The sequence below is a fragment of the Lissotriton vulgaris genome, chromosome 12, assembly GCF_964263255.1.
Source record: "Lissotriton vulgaris chromosome 12, aLisVul1.2, whole genome shotgun sequence".
Classification (NCBI taxonomy): domain Eukaryota; kingdom Metazoa; phylum Chordata; class Amphibia; order Caudata; family Salamandridae; genus Lissotriton; species Lissotriton vulgaris.
Window position 1 is genome coordinate 155,146,668 of NC_141700.1, and position 26,094 is coordinate 155,172,761.

General features: G+C 48.6%; 1 protein-coding gene across 1 annotated transcript in view; it reads right to left on the reverse strand.

Annotated features, from left to right (window-relative positions):
• The window catches only part of MEX3A (mex-3 RNA binding family member A), an 86,600-nt gene extending 60,828 nt beyond the window's left edge, over positions 1 to 25,772 (reverse strand). The window contains exon 1 of the mRNA XM_086947654.1: positions 25,100 to 25,772. Coding sequence (XP_086803780.1) covers positions 25,100 to 25,508 — 409 coding nt within the window. The 5' untranslated portion in view covers positions 25,509 to 25,772. The remainder of the gene's footprint in view (positions 1 to 25,099) is intronic.
• Between the last annotated feature and the right edge of the window lie 322 nt (positions 25,773 to 26,094).

Here is a 26,094-nt window from a genome sequence, read left to right on the forward strand (position 1 = left end):
ATTATACCACATGAATAAAAATTGTGTAAGAAAGAAGGTTCACCTATACTGGGAAGTACTGGATGCGGAATCAGTTTTTCGTGTGTTAAGTTAGTGGTGGAAGAAGCTGGCACTGCAAATGTGGGGGACCACCCCAAAATAATCACAAAATTATAGTATTGCTCCGACTGCATCTGGTGCTTAATTTGAGCCGGTTTGTGCTGGTGCTGAGCCCCACCACTTATTCCACGAATCGCGAACACTGGTGAAGACAGACAATTGTGAAAAATGCATATCGCTGTGACCCTAAGTTAATCCACGCCATCATCAGGAGGAGCATCAGCAGCATGTCCAGTTGGGGGAAAGGCAAGAAGAAAACAAGAGATAGGAAGAAAGGAAGAGACGGAAGTAGAGAATGAGATGTAGACGTAGGGATACAGAAAAATAAAATGTGGAAAAAAATGAGAAAATGAAAAAAAAGTTCGGAAAATGTTTACCATCAATTCAACAGGTATGACATTGTGCCATTATTTTCATGGGCAAGGTGGAAACTAGAGCTTGCTGAGAAAGTTCAGGTGTATAAGTTGGGACAGTCTACTTAGAAGTCAAGCAATAAATAGACTATAACAAGATGGGTGACTGAAAGGGAAACATCGTTTGCAGCAAGTGCAGAACAACGAATGCCTTGACAACGAAGACTTTACAACGAAACAGTCTTTACCACAACTGTTTTCACAACTAATTTTTTTAAAGCGTGTATGCCTTTACCATGGATGTCTTAACAATGAATATTGTTTTAAAGTCATATTAAATGCAGGTATTTACCAGGTAAGTATTAACTGTTTTATATCAATATGTACACATATATATATATATATATATATATATGTAATTTTAGGGTGGATATGTGTTATAAGATGTATGTAAATATAAGTATTTCTGCAGGTGGGTATTAAGTGTACATAACCATATGTAGGTCATTTTAGGGTGGGTATAGGTTTTGGGATGGAATGGGCATTTTTATGGTTTAGAGTGGGTATAGGTTCTTGGGTGGGAAGGGTAAATTTTGGGTGAATGTGGGTTCTTGGGTGACAAGGGTAATTTAAGGGTTTATGGATTGTGAGTTAAGAGGGTGTGTGTATATATATATATATATATATATATATATATATACACACATACATACATATATACATACACACATACATATATACATACACATGTACACACAAAAAAAAATAGAAATGGGGTTAAACTTACCTGTTAATTTTCTACTTCGCATATGCCTTTACCATGCACGCTTCTACAATGGAAAAGTAAGTATTTTAGAAGTATGTATATAGACTGTACTACATTATATAGTTTATGCTTCCCTGTAAAATACTTAAATTTTTGTGGTAAAGGCATACGTGTAAAAAAAAAAAAAAAATAAAAAATAAAAAAATAAAAATCGGTGTTCCGACTTTTGTTGCAATGACGCTGTCATGGTACCAGCGTCGTTGTAAAGGGATGCGTGGCAAATGTCCTCGTCGTTCCGTCATACAGCCTGTCTGAAAGAATATGTTGCAGAGGGATCCATATTTCAATACCATGTGCTGTAGACAGATGTCCAACCGGGTCATAGGAAACATTGGTTCTACTTCCACCCGACTGGGATACAAACGGTGGACGCTTCCTTGGTGATCTGGTCTCAATATCCTCTAACCGCTCAATGGAATGTTGACATCTTGTTTTTTATTAGTCTTCCGGACAGCCTTGTGGAGTATTACACAAAGAGCAATGCCTACTTTGGTGCCCTCTGCCGCCATCGCAAGGATGAAAGCCCGAGAAGACCCTACAGGACTTTTACCTGTAAGAGGCACGTTGCCCTGAGAGGTCTACACCCGAAGCATTAAGCTGCGGAGGTCTTACAGGCCTCCTGACTAGATGCAGTAATTACCAGAAGTGCTGTTTATTAACAGAAGCAAGCATGAAACTGAATACAGGCATGGGTGATGCTGGCTGAGGGTCCTATGGTGCACAGGCAGTGAGAGGTATACACAGTAGCAGTAGGGTAGTCCTGTGGTGCACAGGCAGTGGGCCGTTCCAGTGTTGCACAGTGAACACACTAGCATTGGGGCAGTACAGTGGTGCCCAGGCAGTGAGCGGCGAACACAGTAGCATGGGGCAGTCCTGTGGTACACAGGCAGAGAGCACAGTAGCAGCAGGGCAGTCCTGTGGCGCACAGTGAACACAGTAGCAGTGGGGCAGTCTTGTGGTATGCAGGCAGTGAACATTAGCAGTGTGGTGTTCCTGTGGTGCGCCGGCAGGGGGCGGTGAACATTAGCAGTGTGGTGTTCCTGTGGTGCGCTGGCAGTGGGTAGAGCAGTCCCAAGACAAGTTTTGGACCCTAATAATTATTTATTGCAAGGAAGCACGAATTATGTTAGGAACGTGTAGCAATCAAAACTATGTGTGCACGCACATAATTCATTGCTGTACACCTGAACACAACTAGTCTTCCTTGTTTTCTTGAACTGCTGGATTCTAGACCTGCACTTTCAATCGAATTTGGACCTCTTTCTACAAGAAGTTATGCTGCTTTTTTTTTTTTTAGAACAAGGTGGTATGTGCAGCGGCCTTATCTTGCTTGTTAATATTTTTTCTCATTTAAAGTTTAAAAGCTTATTACCATGCAAGTCAATTCTCTTAAAAGCAAATGTAATAGACATTGTATGCAATAAACTAGAACAGGTTATTAAAAAAATAACCTGTGATTATAGAAGCATCTTCGAATCGAATAACAGGTGTTTATTGTTACATATGCAACTTAATGGTTCTCCTTAAACCGACCTCCGAAGGATGAAAGGCTGAGAGAACCCTGTAGGATTGGAACCGCAGAGAGACCAAACATTTTCTTGTGGTGGCTGCACAAATCCACTGAGTCACCAGACCTGGCATGTTGTGCATAAGGCTTATTCTTCTGTTTTACATTTTTAAATGTCTCTATCCTCTTCAGTTACTATTTCACATCGCTATAGAACACTGAACCTTTTTGTAGACTACTTTATTAGTTTTAGTGAGATTGATATACATCTAATATTTAATAAACTGAAAGAACTTCAAGCCATCTGTCACTTCAGTGCTGAAGCTGCAGGTTTTTAAATAATAGGCATTTTAGTGGCTTAAACTGGCGCCAAAAATGGGTCTGTGATTCATGGAAACCCTCTACGGTGTATTCTTAAGATCGTGTGTGGGAAATGTTGCATTTGCAAAATGCCTGGAAAAGATGACGATTCACTTCTAACAACTACAAAACACAGGAAATCAAATACTACTTCCTGCACGGATGAGGTCACGGTTTTCACCACATGGGTCGAAGCAGATGATGCAGACGGTGATATAGTCAGGAGTAACAGTGTGCTGGCGTCTGGGAAACTCAGGGTGGACTTTCAATCATCATTTTTTTTTAACACAAAAGACTGTTTTGTGCATTAACGGCCAGAATGGTGGCTCGTCCTTAAAAACAGAGCCTAGTGTGACAGCAAGGATTTCTGTTGGTCAATTTGGTGTCCTAATTGTGGCAGACAGCCCAGCAAAGCAATTTAATACCATCTATCCCATTACTTTGCATTATTTTAACATCATTTTAAATGTTAAATTAGCCTACAAATACAATCATATTTGGCAGCAAACCCACCTATTTACATCTTTGAAATGCAAATTGTGCGTTGCTGAAACCTTGCACATTTTCAATTTTTTCTTTATTTGATGGAAGGGACTTAAAAGGGAATCCCATGTAATTAATTTTAACAACCTTTTTAGGAGTCTGCGTGGTCTCCTTTTTTGTGCTATGTCCTGGTACTGGGGTATTTCAGATAGGACTATGCGCATCTCCATATGTCTGTTCAGGGCGTGAGTCTCCTGGTTTTCAGGGATCGGATTAATTATAAATCGTCATCAACCCCTGCCTTTCCGTTCCTAATATGCTCTGAAACTTGACCCGGAAGTGGTTCCACAATAAACATTGCGCATCCCCACACTGTGGTAGTAGTTTTCATGTTAAAACATCTTGCTCCAGGACTTATTACATCAGCTTTGAGACATTGAAAACGATAAAAGGAAATCCTGGATTGGGGACAAAAATGCAGCCACTTACAGCTATTCAGTCCCATTCAATACAAGCAAAGGACCTAAACGCCATCCTTGCTTTGCGGATGAACAATATAGTCAAGTGGAAACTTGTCCTAAGGACCTCTGTTTTGCAAAGAACAGAATCTCATTATATTGGGCCTCCAACTTGGGCCTCCAAATCCATTTTCTTAAAGATTAGGACTGTGGCAGGGGCGTGGCTTGGGCGCCGATGGCGATGGTCGCCTGAGAGCTCGGCTCCGGGACTAAGCCCGAGATTATCCTGAACATCGGAGGCTGAGGGGCACCCCAGACCCCGCATTCGGTTGAGCGAGGCGACGACACCCTACCGGGGGCCTTGGTGGAGTTTGGACGGGGGTGGCTCCGAAGAAACGCCGAAGTTTGCGGAGTTGCGGAGTGCGACCCAACATGGCGCCCGGACTCCTTTGTCCCCTTGATCGAAACTACTGAGTTGAAGAGGTCTCGCGGGTGTCGACTGGCACCCGGCTTCACCATACTCGGTTGTTTTAGACATTGGACATTGGCAGGCTCGGACCTTCTGCAACGGGTTCATACTCGATTAGACGACCGGGCGGGTGCCCACGCACTAGAGGGCACCGGGTGCGGGTGCCCTCTGATCCAGGCGGTGGTCCGCATCGCGACTCCGCAACTAGCTACGATTTCCTGGCCAGTCCAACTATATGGGAGGCGCGACACTCTGGCGCCACAGATCAACCGAGGAAGTTGGTGGCCCTCACCCCGGAGCTATAGTGGGTGAACGGGCCTGCCCGACCCGGCGACGATTGTCTCCGCCCCCTCATCGGTGCCCTCGGACGCCGTGGCGGTGGCGTGAGCCGAAGCGGCGGAGTCTCCACAGGCTCTGGAGAAGGAGATCGCCCATACCCGACGTGAGAACGAACTCCCGGGAAGGTCGTGCTCGACACCTGTACACGGAGACGCCTACTCCGGGACCCTCACGGAGAGCCCCTGGCAGCATGGGGAAACCTAAAGGAGCCAAGGGATCCAACCAGACCACCTCGGACTCTGAAGCCCAGGACAAGGAAGAGCATGGAGACCCAAAAAGACCTGGTGGCGCACCACTGCAGCAACAGTTCGACCGTGTACTGGAGGCGATAGAGGCAACTCGGTCGGCCCTCCAACAGGACATTGCTCAGGTGGCGACGGGCCTGGGCCTCCTTAGGGCAGACCATGGTAAACTCTCAGACCGGGTCAAGGAGGTGGAGGGCACGGTGAAAACTTTAGAACCGGCGCAGAGAACCCTGGCTGCGACGATAAAGGATGCCTTATCCCGCATTGAGACCCTCGAACGGAGGGCGGAGGATGCGGAAGGCCGCAACAGGAGGAATAACATTCGAGTGGTGGGCCTGCCGGAAAAAATCGAGGATGGCGATATGGTGCGATATTTGGAGACCTGGCTCCGAGACACGGTGGTCCCGGAGGGTCTGTCCTCCTTTTACACTCTAGAACGGGCCCACAGAGTCCCAGCACGGCCCCCACAGCAGGGACGTACCCCAAGGCCGGTGGTGGCGCGGTTGCTACATTTTCGGGACAGAGACCTGATCCTAAATGCCGCCAGGCACAATGGCCCGTTCCAGGTTGCGAACAGTCAGGTGAACATCTTCCCTGACTACACCTACGAGACGCAGCGCAAGCGGTTCTCCTTCCTGGCGGTTAAGCGTGAACTCAGGAGTGAGGGCATCCAATATTCACTCCTATTTCCCGCAAGGCTCCGCGTCATTGTCGACGACAAAACCCAGTTCTTCGACACCCCGGAGGAGGTCTGTGACTGGCTCGAATTGTATCGGACAGGGAAAGATGGTTTTGGCGCCTCGACCCATCAGGCGGATGAGCCGGAACAAAGGAGGCGATCCAAGAGGGTCAGGAATCGCCGCGGCCGCACGGGAGGGCCCTCGACTGCGGAGACATCATCGGAGCGGAGGGGAGTGTTGGAAGTTCTGTCGGAACTGTCGGGAGCAAGAGGCGAAGCCATCGAGGAGGAGGAAGAAAACCCGGGTGCTCAGGGGGCACCTTCGGACTCGGAGGATTCAGTGGCAGACAGTACCCATACACCGGTGATCACACCGAAATCGGTGGAGGACCTTCTGGACGGACAAGGGTAACGGGGTATGCTGCCTTGTTTTGGGTGGGGGCCCGGCAGGGGGGAGGCGGTTGCCGTTCTTTATTGCTGACAACGAAGGAGAGAGGGTTGGGGGGCTTCTGCTCTTGCCCCGGAAGGTTTTGACACCGGGGGGGGCTTGCTATAGTCCTGGTAGCCTGGGCGACGAGGGCCCACTGCCTCCGCCCAGCCCGCACCTGGCCCTTAAGGCCTTCCTACGGTGGCGACCGTAGGACTAGTGGGGGTTTTGGGGTTGATATACGTCGAGGTTTGGATGGGATCTAGATGGTGCAGTTTGGGTCCTGTTCTGGGGTGGTTGGGGGGGGGCCTTGTTGGTTCTTGGGTGGTTTGGTTCTGGTTGGGGAAAATGGCCGCCATCAGCGCTGGGAGGATTGATGCTTTTTCTTTGTGGGGACCCGAACGGGGAGACTGTGCAAGAACACTCTGGGACAATGGCTGATGTTGCTAACTTGAAATGTGTTACTTGGAACGTGAGGGGGCTTCACACTATGTCCAGGCGTCACAAGGTCCATGCTTATTTAGTGCGTAGGGGAGTGCAAATGGCGCTGCTGCAGGAAACGCATCTGAACAAGGCGGAAGGGGCGGCGCTTCAGCGTAGGTGGCGAGGGCAGGTCTTTTCCACGGCGTACTCTGCTTATGCCAGGGGGGCGCTAATATGGATTAGGGCAGGAGTCCCCTTCCAGGTCACGAGGACAGTGTTGGACCCGGAGGGGCGTTTCGTGGCCATCTCAGGCACTCTAGGAGGGAGGGACCTGAACGTTTGCTGTGTGTATGCTCCTAATGTCGACCAGACTGCCTTCCTTTCCAGGTTATCGGGCTCGCTGGCCCACTTTTTCGCCGGGCCCCTCCTGCTGGGGGGAGACTTTAACTCCGTAGTGGATGTGGACATAGACCGCTCGCATCCCCCGCTCCCCGATTCCCCGGTCCGGCGGACGGCTAAGGGTCGTCAAGATTGGCAGACCCGCTGGGGTTTGACGGACATTTGGAGGGCGCATCACCCCGCGTCTAGAGATTATTCATACTTCGAGCCTTCATGAGCTGCATGTCAGGCTAGATGGCTTTCTTGGTTCGCCCGAACTAGTTTCGGCAGCGGTCCGATCAGAATACTTATCGCGGACCATCTCGGACCATAACCCCCTCCTGCTGGACATTCGCTGGTTCCCCGGGACGCCGGCAGTACCCACCTGGAAGATGCGCCCCGAGATCCTCGAGGACAGTGTCTTCAAGGCGGACCTAGGGGAGAGAATCACGGATTATTTTGCGTCCAACGGCGGCTCCGCGAGTACTAGAGCGTTCGAATGGGACCCTTTAAGGTGGTGGTGAGGGGCTACTGTATCTCTAAGAAGGTGGGCATGCGGCGTGTTATCCTGGCTGATTTAGACACAGCGGACCGGGCACTCCGCGAGCTTGAAGTTAGCCGCCCCGGACACCCGGAATTGCAAACACAAACGGTAGAGGCGAGGGAGAAGGTAGCGGTGGAGGTCGAACGGCTCCGCTGTTTCGATTATAAGGCCTATACGGTCCGGTCTATTGCGGAGGGAGACAGGTCGAGTGCGTTGCTGGCGTGGTTGGCCAACCCTACGCGCCAGTCCCAAACGACGACAAATATGCGTAGGGCAGATGGGACCGAGGTGTGCACCCAACCGGAGATTCTTAGTTGCTTCCGGCATTACTACGAAAGTTTATACCGCAGTCGCTCCGCACGTGACCCAGACCGGCTTGATAACTATCTTAGCCCACTGGAACTCCGCACAGTAGGACAGGAAGTGGCGGAAACCCTGGGTTCTGATATCGACTTGGGGGAGATCCGCGGGGCCATCAAACGGATGGCGAGGAACAAGACCCCGGGCCTAGATGGCCTTCCGGTGGAGTTCTATGCAGCTTACGCTGACCTCTTGGCCCCTCGGTTACTGGTGGTCTACAGGGAGGCGAAGAGGTTGGGTCGTCTCCCTGGCTCGATGTGTGAGGCGTTGGTGGTTCCTCTCCTCAAACCAGGCCGAGACTCATCTGACCCGGGGTCCTACCGTCCCCTTTCAATGTTGACGGTGGACTACAAAATATTGAGCAGCATCTTGGCCTCGAGGCTGCTGGGACATATGAGTTCCCTAGTGCATGAGGACCAAGCCGGTTTCATCCCACGGCGGAATACGACTATGAACATCCGAAGGTTGTTCCGCTTGCTTGGGGAACCATTCGTGGATGCCCCGTCCCCGGTAGTCTTGTCGGTGGATCTGGAGAAGGCTTTTGATAGCCTAGAGTGGGACTACCTATGCACGGTATTACGGAGATTCGGCCTAGGGGAGGGATTTGTCAAATGGACTGCAGTCCTCTACGCTTCCGCTTCGGCCAGGGTTAGATCGGGCCCTTTGATTTCATCGCGATATCCGGTGGAACGTGGCACGCGGCAGGGGTGCTCCTTATCCCCGCTTCTTTTTGCACTAGCGGTGGAGCCACTGGCGATGCATCTTCGCTCGGGAGCCCACTATGCGGGCTTATGGACGGCGGCGGGCCCGCATTATGTCTCGCTCTATGCGGACGACCTGTTGCTCTTCCTGGAGGATCCGGTCGACGCTTTGCGGGGAGCGGAATTAGCGCTAACGGAGTTCGGAGCGGTCTCAGGCCTCCAAGTGAATTGGTCTAAGACCTGCCTCTTCCCGATGCGTAGGGGTACCCCCACTCCTGCGCTAAGTAAGGAGATCAGATGGGAGCCCGACTGCTTTAAATACCTTGGGGTATTTGTGTACCACGACCAACCCGACCTCCTGGATGGGAACATTGCCCGTTGCATACGAGCACTCCGAGGTTGCATGGACTTTTGGGCCACGCTGCCGCTCTCAGTGGCGGGACGCATCGCCCTGCTCAAAATGGTGGCGCTCCCCCGGCTATTGTATTACTTCCGAACTTTGCCGATCTGGGTCCCACCGGCCACGTTTCGTCGCCTGCGTTCTATGGTGGTCGGGTTCCTCTGGGGAACGGGCCGGCGGCGGGTGGCCCTCAATACCCTGATGAGGCTGAAGGACGAGGGGGGGCTCGCTGTGCCGGACTTCGAGAAGTACTATCTGGCGGCGCAGCTCCAGACCTACACCCAGGAGATAGCCAGGGAATTCAGAGGCCCGGAAGACGGCAGAGGGACGGGTATGGCCAGGCACGTCCTCTCCTTTATCGCGCTGCGACAACGCTTGGTCCTACGGGACTTGTCGATGGAGGAGCGGACTATCCGACTATGTTGGAATCGGGCTCACACCAGAGGCCACCTACGGACACCATATGCGCCTGAAATACCGTTGGGGATGCTGACGGCCCTCCCCCACGGAGGGGATTGGTCACGATTGGCGGACTGGGAGGATTCCGGTTTACAGCTCGTCGGGGACCTGTACGAGGACGGAGCGCTCCTGTCCTTTCAGGATCTCATTGACCGCTTTGGGATCCCCCGGGGCGACTTTCTGCTGCACTCTGCCATTGTGCGAGCGATCCAGGCGCACTGGCAGAACGGGCTAGAGGAACCCCAATTGTCTCAGGTGTGCCAGTACGTAATGATGTCGGCGGGCACGGTGAAGGCGGTCACTTGTCTCTACGGCAGGTTGATTACCGAGGGGTTGGCTCCTCACACCACATTGAAGTCCCGATGGGAAGAGGACATTGGTAGGGAGATCCCGGAGACGACCTGGTCCCAGTTGGTGAGGCGTGCCTGGAAGGGTACACGTAGCGCCCGTTTCCAACTGGTCCACTATTATGTTCTCCATAGAGCGTACCTGACCCCGGTAAAGATCAGGCGTTATTTTGCCACGGCTTCAGCGGAATGCCCTAGGTGCCCGGCTCAGGAGGCGGACCTCCTACACATGCTATGGGCCTGTCCAGGACTGACGTCCTACTGGCAGGAGGTAGCGACGACTTTGGAGGAGGTGACGGGGAGGCACTTATCATTCGATGTGGCGGTAGGGCTCTTGCACTGGTTCCCCCATACCCCCCGGAATAAAATCTCCAGTAAATTTATCGACCTGGGGCTCCTACTTGCTAAGCGAGAGGTGACCAGGAACTGGAAGGCACGAGCTGGTCCTGCAGGCAGCAGATGGCACAGTGAGCTTTTGAAATGGGCGGCGGGTGAGAGCGCGCTAAGATACCAACTGGCTTGGAGGCAGGGTAATGAGAAGGCGCAGGAGGCCGCGTTAGAGTGGGAAACGCTGGTGCAGGCCCTCAGGGATTATTGTACCCCCAGCGACTCCGAAAGTGAAGAAGCAACTCGCCCCGAGTCCCGTTAAACGTTAGCATTGACAGCGCGATTACCTTCCCCGTGGGTCAAGCAGTGGATCCTCTGTTGATGGGCTCCCTGGCGCTGATGGTGGGGGGGGGGGGGAGGGGAGGTTTCACAGTTAATGGGAATTTCGAGGGGGGGGGGGTTTATTTTGGGGGTTTTGGGTTTGTTTAGAAAAGCAGATGACGGACAGTGGGTTATCCGGACCAGCTCCAGCATCCTACTGACCCCAGCTGCATTTGCCGCCCAACCCCAGGGATATGGGCTAATTGGCTGTATACAAACGCTATGGAGGGGGGGGTCGGTGGGCTTTATTTTGTATATGTTGTTCATAATACAATGCTGGTCGCTACTGTATTGTTTTACTGATTCCTGCAATAAAAATATATTTAAAAAAAAAAAAAAAAAAAAAAAAAAATTAGGACTGTGGCACTTTTACCAGGCCCTGGCATTGTTACCAGGGCCACTGGAATTAAGCAATTGTGCAGCTGCACCGATTTTCGCATAATTGTAGATTTGCCACATTTACCAAACCTACCGCATAAGATGCAGATTTTAATTTAAAAAATGTGTACTAGCTCAAACAGTTCCGCCGTTAGTAAAAATGCAGCGACATGCGATGCCACGCAGTGGAAGGCCGACAGGTCACCTTTAAGAGCTTATTGCTATGGGTGTTAAACTGGTACTAATTAGGTACAAGTAATGCCCCGACAGGGCTAACAAGCCTAAAAATGTCAAAATGATGAAGTTATACCATCACAAAATTTGCCACATAAACTTGCATACTTTGCCTTTACTTGATACATAACTAAGCCAACCCTGCCATTTAATTTGACCCTACCCTGCCTCATATTTCCAGTGGCCCTGATAATCACCGCTTGGATGCAAATGGAGGTAATATGCTGGGCGCTTTAGTCTCATAACTCTATGGATAGACGCCATCTTTTTTTCCGACAAAATGAAACCTAAGGTTGAGAAAGAAATAGGCTACTACTTTGTATGCCAAAGTAATGAAAGGAGGTGGTGCTGGGATTTAACATATGTTAAGTTTTATTCAAATTCTTTACTCGAAAGGACAGTTCTCCCTCAGTTTATCTGAAAAACATTTAGCAGTATATCTAGCACTAAAATGCATCTGAAGTGTTTTCTTCTTGTGATTGCTGGTTTAAGTTTATATTTCAAGGGTTGGTGTAATGGGCGTTGTGATTTTTATTTTATTTTTAACCAGCCGTGAGTGTACTGAAATAGCCATTTAAAACCCCAAGTGATTCCTAATATTGAGTTTAGCTATAAGACGCTTGAACCCTGTGAAGTTCCCGACAGTCCATTTATTTAACAATTTTTGGTCTGGCCTTTGAGAGATCTCTAGCCATCTCAGACTATTTTTTCAAAAAAAGAAAATACATGTCATTCATGTAGAAAGGGGCTTTTGATCAGTGGACTTGGTGTATTGATCTGTGAAGCCCATTTGCATTTTGCTTGCACACACCGCAGCATTACGCCATGGGTCAGCCCTCTTTACCTATTTGAGAGACCATACATAGTTCACATCAACATAGTTTTTCTCTTCAGTGACCAATCTGGTTCAAAGTGTGCTTTACATTTATTTTGATATCAGCTTTAAATAGAAGGTATTTATTTTGCCTACACTTCCAGTGCCCAGTAAGAAAGCGATTTGTTTTGCCCCTCCTTTTGGCGTCTTACCCACCAGAAAGTTTTTAGCTGTTAGTTTGATTTAAGACCTCAAGTGCACCACACCAAAACTTTGCAATTGGCTTAGACCCCACCCATTGCTTGCCACTGGCTGCCTTTCTTGCCACTTATTTGCTTGCTCATCATTAGATAGTTCCCTTTACTCTTTTTTTGTTTGCCCTGTTCCCTGAACATAGCCTCTTTACAATCCTTTTGATTAGCTGACTTGTATCCTTCCAATGCTACATTTCAGAGAACTTTTTTCTTTCAGCAATGTACGCAAGTACATTGTACATTGTGTATTGTTCTCCACCTAGTTTGCTACCTTCCAAACACTACTCGCTCCGTGTTGCTCCCTCACCCCTCTTCCAGAGCTTACTCATTGCTTTCCTCACAACTCCAGGGATTTGATTTTATTAGAGGCTTCCCCATGCCCAACCTCAAGCTCCTGCTAAGCCTCCCTTGCCTACCGCACACTCCCAGCTGCCCTCCCTCGCCCGCTTTCAATTGCTCTATGAACCCCTTGAGGTATTTACTTATTTTTTAATAGGAGGATCCAGCGCCTGCTATTTGCTACTGAGCCCCTCGGCAGCTCTTGTGCCACTAAAATTATATATTTTTTATTGTCAATATAAATAGCATCCACCATCTTGAATTTCCAAAATAAATAAAAAATGGTGACCGCTTCATTCCCTAGGGGGTACAAGCGTTCAGTGATGTATGTACATGGATACATCATCACTCATGAATATGCATAGGAATGACACGGATGCCAGAAGCAGCCCCATATTACTGGGCCTTCTCTTTTTTGCCAATGCTATAGAGCATTGGGAATGCCAACAGATTTCTAAAAAGGGTTTTGTGTTTTTTTTTTTTACTTTAACAAGGCTTGTTAAAGTTGCAGTTATAAGGCTTTTGAGTGACATATTACCTGTAAGTACCTGCAATTTTAGTGCACTTGGCTATTTGGTTATCTTCACAAACAATAATAGATTTTTTTTTTTTTTTTAAACAAGGTAAATCTGAAAGTCTGGACATTTGAAAACCATTACTAGCACATAAGCTTTTTTATTGTAAAATGTTTCTTTTATTCTGTGGGATGAAGAGTTTATGTTCCATGCGGACTAGCTGCAGACATATTGGATGTAACTGGGAGTTGTTGGAGAGGTTCTCAGGAAGCCATATGAGCAAGAATGATGGCTTCAAAGGACATATCCAGTGGAACGCTTTGTTGGGTCAACATGGTGCCGCCAGCTTCAAATGCACTGAATTTCTTAGGGTGACGACTCGGCACTGGAGGCAAAACATTCTCCCAAGTAGTTCAAAAATTCTGACTTCTCATTACTGTGGGATTTATAACTGTACATCAATGGACGCTGTTCGAGAGGAAGCAAAGGTCCATACGTGCTGAGGGAACGCTTACATTAAACCTGCGGCTACTTTCAGATTCAATTCTGACTCAGCATTTGTCTGAGTAAGGCAGCATCTTCACATCTGGCTAGACTAGTGCTTCGAGGCGTGGGCCTTTGGACGCCATATTGTCTGAAAGTAGCACATCTGCTTTTAGACTTTCAACGTCACACCTTAGTGTGGTGTAGTTACAGTACAAGCCACGAATAGCAACCTAACTGCAGGAAGGAGGGTCGTCTGCCTGAGCACTTTACAAAGTGTGCATGTCTTTTTGGGCCGGCTGTCTAGCCACAGCCAGCCACACATGCGCACTTTTGAAAGCTCTAACCCAGCTGTCTAAAAACAGCTGGGTTAGAGTAAGTGCAGGTCTCCAGTGTCCTTGGGAGTGGTGATATAGGCCGCAACCTCCAATGAAGGCGCTACTCTCGCAGCCCCAGAATTGGTTAAGGCACTTCACAATGGCTTGCGCTGCAGGAGGAAGATATGCAGCGAGGAAGGGGGTGGCCTTGTCATAGGTAAGTGTTCTTATTCATACACACCACCCATTTGCCCGCTCACCGCTCCCATAAGATGCCAGCCGCCACTGTTTTGTAGAAACACTGTCTGAAGGAAGACAAAAATATGCGTCTCCTCAACGAGGACTGCAGACTTCCTAATGAATTCCCACATGGTCCAGGAACTGTCATGAGCACGCTAGACCCCTTCTGGTGTGTGACGCACTGCGTGCCCCCTAAGCATCTAGTACGCACTATATGAAACCAGCAGAGTGATTCAAACAATGCTGTGTATTCATATTACAGTAACAACCAGAAAAATACTGGAATCAAGGTTACCATGCCACATCTTAAAACCCACAAACGTCAACTGCTGCAAAAATAGCACTGCAGTGAAAATATGGGTCTTACCGGACTATGGGAAAGCCATTGTGTGCAAACACCCGCTGCTACTAATGATATCCAATTTGCTAACTTTATTTTTAGGGGTAAAAATTGCCAGAGTATTTTTGCGAAGCGGGCTGCACTGGCGAGATCAGACAAAGGGAAGCAGCTGCGGAGATAAAAGGCTGGTTGGTAAGAGGAGTCATTGGCCTATCAAGAGCCCAGATGCGGCCTGGGGACCTGCACACCACGTTTTGATACTTGCGCAAACACGATTGGTTGATGTAGCGAACCAAATACTAAAATGTGTAACGTGCCTCGCTGCCAATTATTGGAATAGTTCACTAATTCATATTCAGAGTAAAACAAAGTCTGGGGCTTTAGCCTACATGCTTAGAAAACAGCGTAGTAAAACGAATTATCATCCCTCTATAACAGTCCTGGAGACGCCCGCACAGATCTGCTCACCAATGTTCAATTGCTCACTGCAACATTTTAGAAGTCTGCATTAAGGGCGGAGTCCAGCTTGGTGCATACATTTTTTGGAGACTAACAAAAAGAAAAAAAAATACAAAAAAAGTGTCTCTACAATTATCGTGGACGTAAGCATTTTTAGATGAGGTCTATAAATTAAAGAAAGTGTAGGCTGTAATGAGGACTCGAAGGCGTAAGGTAAGTCCAAATTACTTTATTACGTAAACCCTAACACTAGAGGGTGCGTCTGCTCAGATAACGAGATAAAAGACATGCATATAAATAAACACAACATAGGCCCCATCTAAAATAATAATAATCCGTTCCACTCTAAAGGCCGCTGGAGGCTTACATTTTTGCCCTGGACCAGCAAGGACACGGGTACAGAGATAACCGTCACTGAAGCCAAATGGCATCCCTTTTGAAGCAGGAGGACCGTCACAACATTGTTAGGGTCTCAGTTGACACAGGTCAGCAAGGTCCAACTATCCTAGATTTCCGCATGCCTTCGAAGACTGGAAATCCATCACGCGCATTTTTGGACAAACGAGTCGACAGCAGCATAAGCAGCCACGCGCAGGCAGGAATCACTGCGCATTGGTGCACGGGCATCGCAACACCGCTTCCCCGGTTTGTGATTGGACGGCCACCTCTCGCGAGAGGCAGCGCCACGCGGTTCGCAACTGTAAACACACGTTCGAGCATTTTATTGTTTTTCTTCTTTAACAAAGACCTTCGACAGCCTTTAGCGCAAGAAAGGAGTCTTTATTCGGTGAAGAAGCTGTCCCATCACAGTTGTGATTTTTTTTTGGGCTGCAAACCAAGGTGCCGGCTCGGTGCTAAGGGCAAGGTCCCTCCTACTTTACCAGATGACACACCGCACATGACTGCTGGGCCTTTCCCTTCGGGAAAGCCGTCTTTGTGTGGAGACTACTGGGTCAGTGCCAATTGGTCATGAGCAACCTGCTAGCGGGAGATTTCTGGCGGGAGAATGCAACCTTTGACCCCGCTCACACAGACAAAACAATTACCGTTGTGCAATACTAACCCTTATTCAGGGTGCTTAGTGACAGTTCGGTGAGTGGTGTGTCTGTAAGGATGTCACTGACTCAAACTGTGTGAATTAAGTGACAATCTAAATGCAGGTCCACTGGAATTATATGACAGAAGACGACCAAATTATGCTGTAGGGTTGACTAAATTAAACAGCAAGAAAAGGCAGATTATGCGGAATGGTGCACATTTTGTGCTCCTATTACTTTAGTATTTTGTCATTTTTACACGTATTAATACCGCCTGGACAAAGGATTCACCTCATTAGTAACCGTTTACACACCAACACAGCACCTTAAAGTGGACTGCTCGACCTTAGCAAAGGCCCTCCCACTGACAGGCCCTCGCACTGAAAGGCAACAAGTGATGCATAGTAACTTTTGATGCATTTGAACTAGAAACACATTTCTTGGGTACAATCTGAAAATTAAGCAGCAGATCACGGATTATGTTTCCAATGCGGCTAACCAGGAGTTATCTGGAAAACGCAGTGGCTGTAGAATCGCATAATCCCAGTGGCCCCGACTATTGGCCTTACAATCACCCTAGAATGATTTTAAAATCCTATTGGTGTCATTTAGACTAGATTCATACAGTCCGGCACAAATTACACCTTTTTGTTTCCGACACTGATTTTCATAGTCATATTGGTGGTGGGCGGGCTTGGTTTGGGGCATATATTGGGAACGAAGCACACCATTGGATTTGTGTCAATTTGTTCACAGTTACCTCAGGTAAAAGTGGATGGTAAGCGCATAGAATCTGCAAAGAAGTGCAATTTACCCTCCGCTCTGGACTAGCCACTAGTGTTAAAATGGATGCAAATACCATTTGCGCCTGCTGTCCCACTACTGGAAGGGTTGAAATGACACTAAGAAACCTTAAAAACACAGAGCTTATATTACAAATGCTAAATAGAACTTAGCCCAAGAGAGCAAGAAATAAACAAGCATTGGCACAGAAAAAGGGTTGGGTAGGTCTGGGTTTTAATGTGCCAATGTAAGAAGCATAAACATACTAATGGCAGCAAGAGCATATGGCTAGAACTGTAAAGTAGTCGCACATGATGTTGAACCCTCAGGGGTGGCAGAAGGCTACAATTAAAATTCCAATCGCATAAAGTGAGAGAGGCAAATGCTCCAATGGGCACAGCCAAAGAAGTGATTGACAAAGTCTCAAGCCAATGGTTGAAACAGGTTGCTAGAACAAAGGCACTTGCTGAAAGGGGTGACCAAAGTCTCAGTTCCATTATATTATAAGCAATAGGTATTTTTGATAGCTACCCTAATCAAAACACAGGCACAAAGGGTACAATGAAGACTTTAAACAAACATATTATAGATACATAACTTAAAATATAAAAAAGCCTCTTTATCACAAAACAATAAGCTTCAAAGAAGAATACTCTACACCGCCTTGACAGCCCCATCCCACTGACAACAGACTCTGAAACACTTAGGAATGTCTTTGTCTAATATACATGCAACTGCCCATGACCTGCGTACTGAGTTTCGAAGACACAAACATACCCACCGAGATCAAACGCTATCAAGTAGAGCACCTTCTGTCGCCTCCATGAACACACAGAGAAACTGCCGTAACAGGACCTTTAACCGCCTTGTGCCATCAGCCACTGAAGCTCCAAAATAAAATAACTACAACCTGCCCCACCCATCTACCCCTTACCCCAAACACACCGAACATCAGCTGGGCGGACCACAGAGCACAAGAAGATGCCTATAGGCGGCCATTGATCTATATTGCAAAGACAGCTCTCCCATGGACAAAGCAGTCTCCACAACAGGAGACGAATCAAGTTCAAAACAGTTTGTCTCACAACTGTAGCCGTTAGAGCCCATCTACTGATTCATGATAACATCCGAAGGCACATTCCTACCAGCTAGCTCTACTCACTAGAGCAACATACATCTTGGGAAAGAGAAACAGAAGTTTCCCAGAACAAGCACCAAATCTCTGGATCCATCTACCATCCAGCCATTGTTGGCGCAGCCTATGGTCCTCCAGGAAGGCCTCTTCTCATTCCACAGCACCCAAGGTTTGGAGCCACCAAGCCTGCTTGAGATCGGACACTCTTACTACCACATCACTGTTGTGGGAGCGTGAGCCCATACTGCCAGGCAATATGATGCACAAGCGTGGAGTCAACAACAGAAGTTATTCAGCTCAAAATAAGCACACAACGCAAGCTTCATTAACAGGAAATACGAGCAGTCTGAACAATGTGGCGTTTTTAAAGATGCATGCCCGCCTTTATGGTCACACTCACTCGTTAGTATCAGTATGTGGATACACTGGGCCAAAGTAGTTCTTTAAACCTAAGTTTATGTCTACAATGGTTGACCATGTGCTCTTGAACTCAGATTGCAACCCAGGGAAGAATATATAGTTATGTTTAGAGTTCTGGTGCCAATGCCATTGCTGCACAGCATACAACAATGGAAGTCTCTTTCGGTCATAAGACAATAGCGGTTGTGACCATCCAACTCTAGTGGGATTCATTTGTTTCTTTAGCCGCAGAAGTACTAGTGGCAACAAGAGTAATGCAGACGTCTAAGGCTGCAGCACACACGCCCTTCTGCAACTCATGTCTCATGTGGTAGTGTGACTGTTGCTATACAGGCTCTCATATCTAAATATTTCTTATGTGGTATAAGCGTTCTTAGCACCACCTACTTGCAGTCCACCTGCATCCTGTCTCACACATGGTGCCCTTGATCTAGCCACATCTTACTGTTGGGATCCAGGCGGGTCAGTCAAACGTCTTCCAGGTTTGACCAAGATCACAGTCTTGTCCTTCAATTCCAGGGGTTTATCGTCAAGTATCAACAAGAGCCAAGTACCCCGATCCCACGGAGCCAGTCTCTAACCAAGAGCTAAACTCGCTTATCCATTCCACGCCATGTTCACCCATACAGATTGGGCCAAATATTGCAGGCAGACCAGTCTCACTGGTTTACCCTCCAAGAGCCCCAGATAATTCAAAAGGTGTGTTAGAAAGGGTTGCAAATGTCTAACCACTGGCAATTGATACTGGTAGCATTCAAATCCATCATTTTATAACCAATGTGCCACTCTAGACAAGACTCGCCTCTTGCAAATTAGCAGAGATTCTGCAACTCATGGGGAAAATCTATTCCTAACTGCCACATCAGGCCCCTTCCAGCAGGGTACACAGCACGCCCAGATCTGACTGTCTCAATAGTTGGCCAGTGAAAGTGACCCATGTCAGATCCTATCCTTGGCCTTAACACACCAGTGGGCTGATTTTTCGCATTAACCGGAGAGAGACAGATGGCCACAGCCTCAATGGTTTATCCGCTATGATAACCCAGTGAATCCCAAACTTGGAAGTTTCTACACCCTTCCCCAAGTTTGAAAATCACTCCCAAAAGAAAGACCACTTGGCAACTAAAGCAAGTGTCACAGAGAAGCGGACTGTCACCTCTGAACTACAAAACCAAATTCACATATCAGAGGGATAACGCATAACAATAGAGTATCTGCTCACCACACACACACACACACAATTGCCCTTATTCAATGGAGCTGACCTCAAGCATCACTCATGGGAGTCGCTCTCTCCACCCTGGCACTCAACGCCACTCCGACGCAAACCACATGCATCCAGGTCTCACAGGAAGCTGGCTCTAGGGTGCTGTGTCTGCACAGCACCCTGAGAATTTTGATAAATAGGATTCCAAAACTGGGAACAAACACCATGTAATTTACTGATGGCAACATTCTGACCAAACTAGCGTACTTTACTCACAAATGTGTACTTTTACATTGTAATGTGTTCCAGTCTGGCAGATATGGCCCAGGTGAACAGTGACAATTACACAATGGAACAGTAGGTTTTTTTATGGCCACTGGAAGAAAGAAAGGCGGATATGACGACGTGAGACTCCAGGATGTAACTTGGAAGATTCACATTTATCTGAGGAAAGTGAAATAATCCGAACAGTTTCCTAACCTGCTCGAAGGCCTTCCCTTTCGGTGATGAAATCCTGGCCCTTTCACTGAGAAACGGCAGCAGTTGGACGATGAGTTTGTCGATGAAAAGTGAGCGCATCCAGATCTCGGCTCAAAACCCACACCAGCAAAGAAATCGCAGACGGGAGAAGCCTGTACACAAAGGGGCGTGGCACGGAGACGAAAACCACGCACACATGTTACTCCTAAAAACGAAAAAACCTAGGATGTGGTGGTTTGTGAAGGGTTCACCGGCCCACGAACGCAAAGCAGATGCTGGTCTGCACTTCACCCCCACCCACAAATACAACCTACCACCTGGAAACAATAATAATGGAATATAACACGATACATTAAAAATAAATAAAGAGCCGAGATTCCGTTGGGTGGGCACCTTATGTGGAATGACTAAAGTGCGGTTAGAAGCAAACTATATTGTCCAGGCTGCTTTTGAGAATGTGTACAGCTCTGCATTCCTCCGTGTCGTCATTCACGTGCTCCGAGGCCAGGCCTGCCTCGGCAGGTTCGACGCCTGTACATTTTACGTCCCCCCGGGCGGTGGATCCTAGCGGGGGAAGGCCAGACAGCTGTGAACAAGTCACCGGTGAGTAAGGGCTTCTGCGTGTCAACTGTCAGGGATGGGAGAGGCCGACAATCCCCCCGCAATGCACGTTTAAAGGGCGCCAATGGACTTCCTCGAAACTCACGAGAAATATCATCAACCGGTGTAACCAAGAAGAGGTTAATGGCGAAAACGTATGTGACAAAGTAAATATTACACCTGGAAAAAAATAACACGTTTGACCTGCTGCTCCCAATCGCCCTACCATCTCCTCTGCTTTTATTGTGTTTCCTGGAATGCGTGAAGAAGAGAGACGCGAGACTGATGTTTACATTTTCTTTTGTTAAAGAAGTATCGCATTTCATTTTGTATAGCTTTTCCACACACCTGGTGAAAGCCACTCACAACCCCCGTCTATATTCCCGCCAAGAAGCAGGGATTGGAAATCCGGGGCCGGCAGTCCTGACAAAGACTGCGACACTCCCCCAGGCCCAGGTGAGGGAACCAAGACTTCGAGGACTTTCCCCAATTAGCAGCAACCAACACCCCGGGATCCGACCTCGGGGGCTGCAGGAAGAGCCCGGCAGCCCCGGCGTTGCCTTTTGTACTGTACACAGTGCGTGCGCCAGCGCCTGCACGTGTTCGGCAGACAAAGAAACACAGGGCTCGGCGGCCGGGCTTTTGTTCCCACACACACCGCTCCGTGGCGCTGGAATCACCAAGCACACCCCAGAGCAAGCGAGGGGCGGGGCACGCCCTCCTCCACAGGGGCCACATGTTCATTTTGAAAGGTCCACTTGTTTGTTTTACGAGCACACCAGTGATGTCTCCCATCCCACAGAGGGAAATCGGAAGCCTTAGAACATGGAATGAACACAATTAAAGAGATATTACGTAATACACAACATAACAGAGTGGTGCTTGCTCAGGCGATCTCTAGATACTGAGGTTTGAGCTTTGTTGAACAGAAAACACGTAAGGGGTCATAAACCGCAAGGGCAGGGGTCATGTGAATTCTGCACAATAGAAATGCAATGACAAAACTTGGATCATGTTAATGTGGGGATGAAATGGCCCGTAATGAAAAAAATATATATAAATTATCCTGGGCAGACAATTGGTGTTCGATAAATACCCACAATGTCACACCAGCTGAAACCTTGACGTCACAAGACATACAACTCGAGGTGACATCACAATGGCTAATCCCTCAATGGTGTCAGCAGTTGAAAGGCGGAGCTGCGTGACACTTAGCTGACCAAAGTTCACCAGACACATACTAAAATTCTGCGCACTGCCTTATGAATCACCGTGTGACGCAGAGTATCACAACACACGCTCAACCCAACCACGAGACAAGATCTTTACACCCCTTACAATAAGTATACACGCGTTGGTGTGGCCAGCCAGCATGCTTGTAAGTGGTGGCATAAACTCTTGTTAGACACTTGGAAAGCTCTGGTTTTTAGCTCCGTAGCGCTATACACACACGTGCCATCACTAACGTGCACAAAGGCCACACTTGTCCAACAATAACACTTGCTCTGTAGCCAATCCAACTGCTTCCCGGGCCAACGTGGCCGTGCAGAGTTACGTCAGCCATGACTGGCCAGAGCCCATTCACCAACAGGCATGAGGGGCGCACCGACGCCGTGCCACAACAAAGGCTGCCAGACAGGCGGGCCTGCGCCGTCATCAGCACAGAGACCCCTCCCAGCAGGGCTGGGTACCCAGGCAGAGCACCGCAGCTTCCCTCTTTGTTCCACCACGCTTCCAGGCACACCGAAAGTGGAAACCAATTATGAGGCAATGCAAGAACAAAAGGCAGCGCCTCCAGGCGCTTAGATGTTTAATCTTCGATAGCCAGGATGTGAAAAGGCACGACACAATGACTTGTCAATATGTGCCAACAATAACCACTGCTTCTTGTCCTCCCTGCCATGTTATGCAATGCCGCGTGATCCTGGGCACATCAAATTGTGCACCCATATCAAATATGCTTTATCAGCCCAAAAAACTGCAAGATTTATGAACTGCTATTAAAGGCTGTGTGGAGAAGGGCATCTCCACTCACTTCTGCAAGCTCAGCTCAGGCAACACTCGTGCTCTTCAGCGCTCTTTGTTATTCCAGTGCACGTCACAGACAGCCAAACGTGAACCTGCACATTTTACACTTCTCCCAGCACGCGGCAGAACCAACAGAGGTCACACCTCTATTAACTATCCACAATACAGAGCACAGACTGATGGCACTCGCCAGTTCCCCGACTTCAGTAACATCACACAGCCAAGACAGTGCACACAGGCACTATATTATGACAAGTTTCTTAGAAAACAAAACGCAGAGGGAAACCCCTGCACACACAGAAAGGACAACCAACTCTGCACATTATTCAAACTAATTCGACCCTCCTCCAGACAGCATAAGGCATGGAAAGTGCTAGCTCAAGTGCTCAGCAAAGCGCCGCAGAGACTGCTTCTGTGCGCTACAGATGTTCTGGCAATGCTTGGAAGTCCAACAGGCGAGTCATTTGTGATAAATGCCATGTCTCTTCCACCAGCAGCTTTAGAGCTATCCTGTTTCTTTTTGTCAAGCGACACCCTTCATCCTGCTGTGTCATGTCAGGCACAGAAGCTCACCGTTAATGCAAACTGCGACATCTGACCCCCACGTGATGGGGGCATAATGTAGTCTTTAAACTGCAACCTCAACCATCTGACACAGCCAGGAGTCAAGTTACCTTTTCCCAGCAGACACCGAGATTACATGTTCCCTCCATCCTCAGAAGTTCACATCAGGATAGAAGTGCTCAGTATTTAAAAATCATTGTCAAACAACATATCTTGTTTAATGTTATTTACACGAGTGTGTAATTAACTATGACGTGCTGCACGGGGGAGGTCGCTTGTTCTGTTTCAAGTTCAAGAATATATATATATATATATATATATATATACACACACACACACACATATACATACACACACACACACACATATATATATATATATATATATATACACACACATATATATATATATATATATATATATATATATATACACACACACACACACATATATACATATATATACACACACAAGAAATAATATATATATTATATATGCATACACACCTATATATACACACACACACTTATTTCACACACAAATGTAAAATCCCTCAAGCCCTGTCAATATGCATGTCCCTTCAAAAATTGCATTTTCCTGCCTTGCAGCTAGTGGGTGTGGCACCTTCACCATGCCCAGCTCCGGTCACTGCTCACCTATCTGTCCTACTTCTCACAAAAAAGGACGCAATGGGCATTATATATACACACACACACACACACACAAAACACAGAACAAAAGCGTGGCTGTGGAGCCTGGAGCGGCCACTGGTCAGCAGAGGAAATCCCAGCCATGTCAGAAAGAACAGGGAGACAGGATGCCTGCCCCTCCCCGTCTGCAGAGGGGGACCTCCAGTTCTGGCAGTCACATGGTTACCCTGAGCAGTTCAACTTTCATTAATCTGTTATTTGAACCCTTTCACGTCCTGCCCCGAGAACCCCCTCCCCCTCCTCCTTCACCGATGCAGGCAAGGAGAAAGACGAAAAACACACCAACAAAAGAAAGCAAGGCTTCCTGGCCATGTACAAAGACAGCGCCCCCCAAAAGTAACAATTTCGGCATTTTCTTCCATTATGGAGAAACACAGGCACATAATTCCACAATCCACAACCCCTGTCAATACACAGACAAACAAAAGAAATTCTGGTCCGCGTGCAGCGTTCCCTGCAGCACAGCTCACCGCCGCTCCGCCTTTGTCCCGCAAGCAACTTTTATGCGGTCACTTTTAAAAGCATCCTATCTTGTTTTAGGCAACTCCCTTGGCCTTGGGAGTTTTACAGCCCCCTGGTGACCCTCTCATTAAGGTCCCTACCCTAGTCCAGAAAAGAAAAATCGAGTGGGTTGGGGGACAAACTGCTCTCCTCTCCACAGACACACAAAAACAAAAAAAACGCACGGAGAGAATTCTCGACAAAATATACATGCAGAGGTAAACAAAGAAAGCAAGTGTACGCTAAATTAGGGAAACCGAACAGAGACAAAAAACGGCCTGTCCTGCGCAAATGAGAAGTGATGCTTGGCTTTGAATTTCATCACTGCCAGGCTCTTGCCTCCTGGTGGCATGTCACACAAAGGGCGTTTAGTGGCAGCATGTGTGTGTGGTGCCTTTTTATCATGATTAGGGAGAATCGCCAGTGGGTGTGAGTCGGGAACTGCTGCCATCGGCTCCTTCCTCGAATTCTACAAGCCAGAACAAAAGTGATGCTTTCACAACTGAAGGAAGCAAGCGCACACATGCTCACAACTGAGCAGTGCAAGTAACTTACAGTGCAGAGATGGCTCATTGTGTACACAGGTCGTCCTAAAAGTGACTGCATGAGGCGTGGGGGGTGCCCTCGTGCAGGTGACTTCCCCTCCCACCCACAATGGACGCAGTGAGGGGGGGGCAGACAATGGGCATCGCTTACCTTGCCTGCCCACAATCTCGGCCACGTGCTCGGAGCTGGGCACCGGCACGCACTCGGTGGTGTTGGAGCTCTTCAGCCGCAGCTCTGCCTCCTTGTACAGGGCGCACAACTTGTTCTCGCCCTTGGGGGGCTGCTGCTGCTGGTGGTTGTGGCTCAGGCCGGTGTTGTTGTTGTTGTTGCTGTCCTCCTGCTGCTGCTGCTGCTCCTGCACCACCACCACGCCGGCGCTGGCCGGGGGCTCCCCCAGCCCCAGCAGGCAGAGCTGGTCCAGCGCGAGCTGCAGCGCCCGCTCGTCCTCCAGCAGTGCCCCCCTCTGCTCCTTGCCACCGCCCCCGAAGGTTGAGCTCCCCAGCTCGGCAGCAAAGCCCCCGTTCCTCTCCATGATCCCTGGCACTACCAGGCTAGGCATGGCTGGAAAGCACAAAGACTTGGGAACAAAGAAGAGAGAGGGGGGAAAAAAGGAACAGGCAGAGGGAAAAAAAAGAGGAGAGACCCTCCTCCCACCTCCCTCTGCTGGCCAGCCCCTCCGCTGCCTGTAACCTGACCCAACCCTTGCAGGCAGCACTCTCGCACTGACGGGGGGACCCCGCCGTCCGCCCGCTAACCTGCTGCCCAGACCACGCCTGGCTGCTGGGGACCAGGCCAGCTCCACGGCATGCTACGGGCAAACTCTTTTGTTTCAAATTCCCTGCATGGGAAGAGACAAGGGCTGAGCTTTTTTTTTTTCATCGCTTCCTCCCGGGGGCTGCCGGGAGTTGTAGTTCTTCCAAGCTGCATGGCGGGGGAGGAGGAGCATCCAAAACCCTGCCCCGGCAAATCCAAGGGGACTTTCTGGGTTTTGAATGGACTCCTCCCTGCCCTGTTGGAATGGGGAGGACGTGGAAATAGAAGGGGGACTTACGAATGGGACGCTGCGACGTGCTTTGGGGATGCGGAGCAGGAACAGCAAACTTGCAAAGATGCTGCAGAGTTTCCACAAAGGATAATCGAGGCGC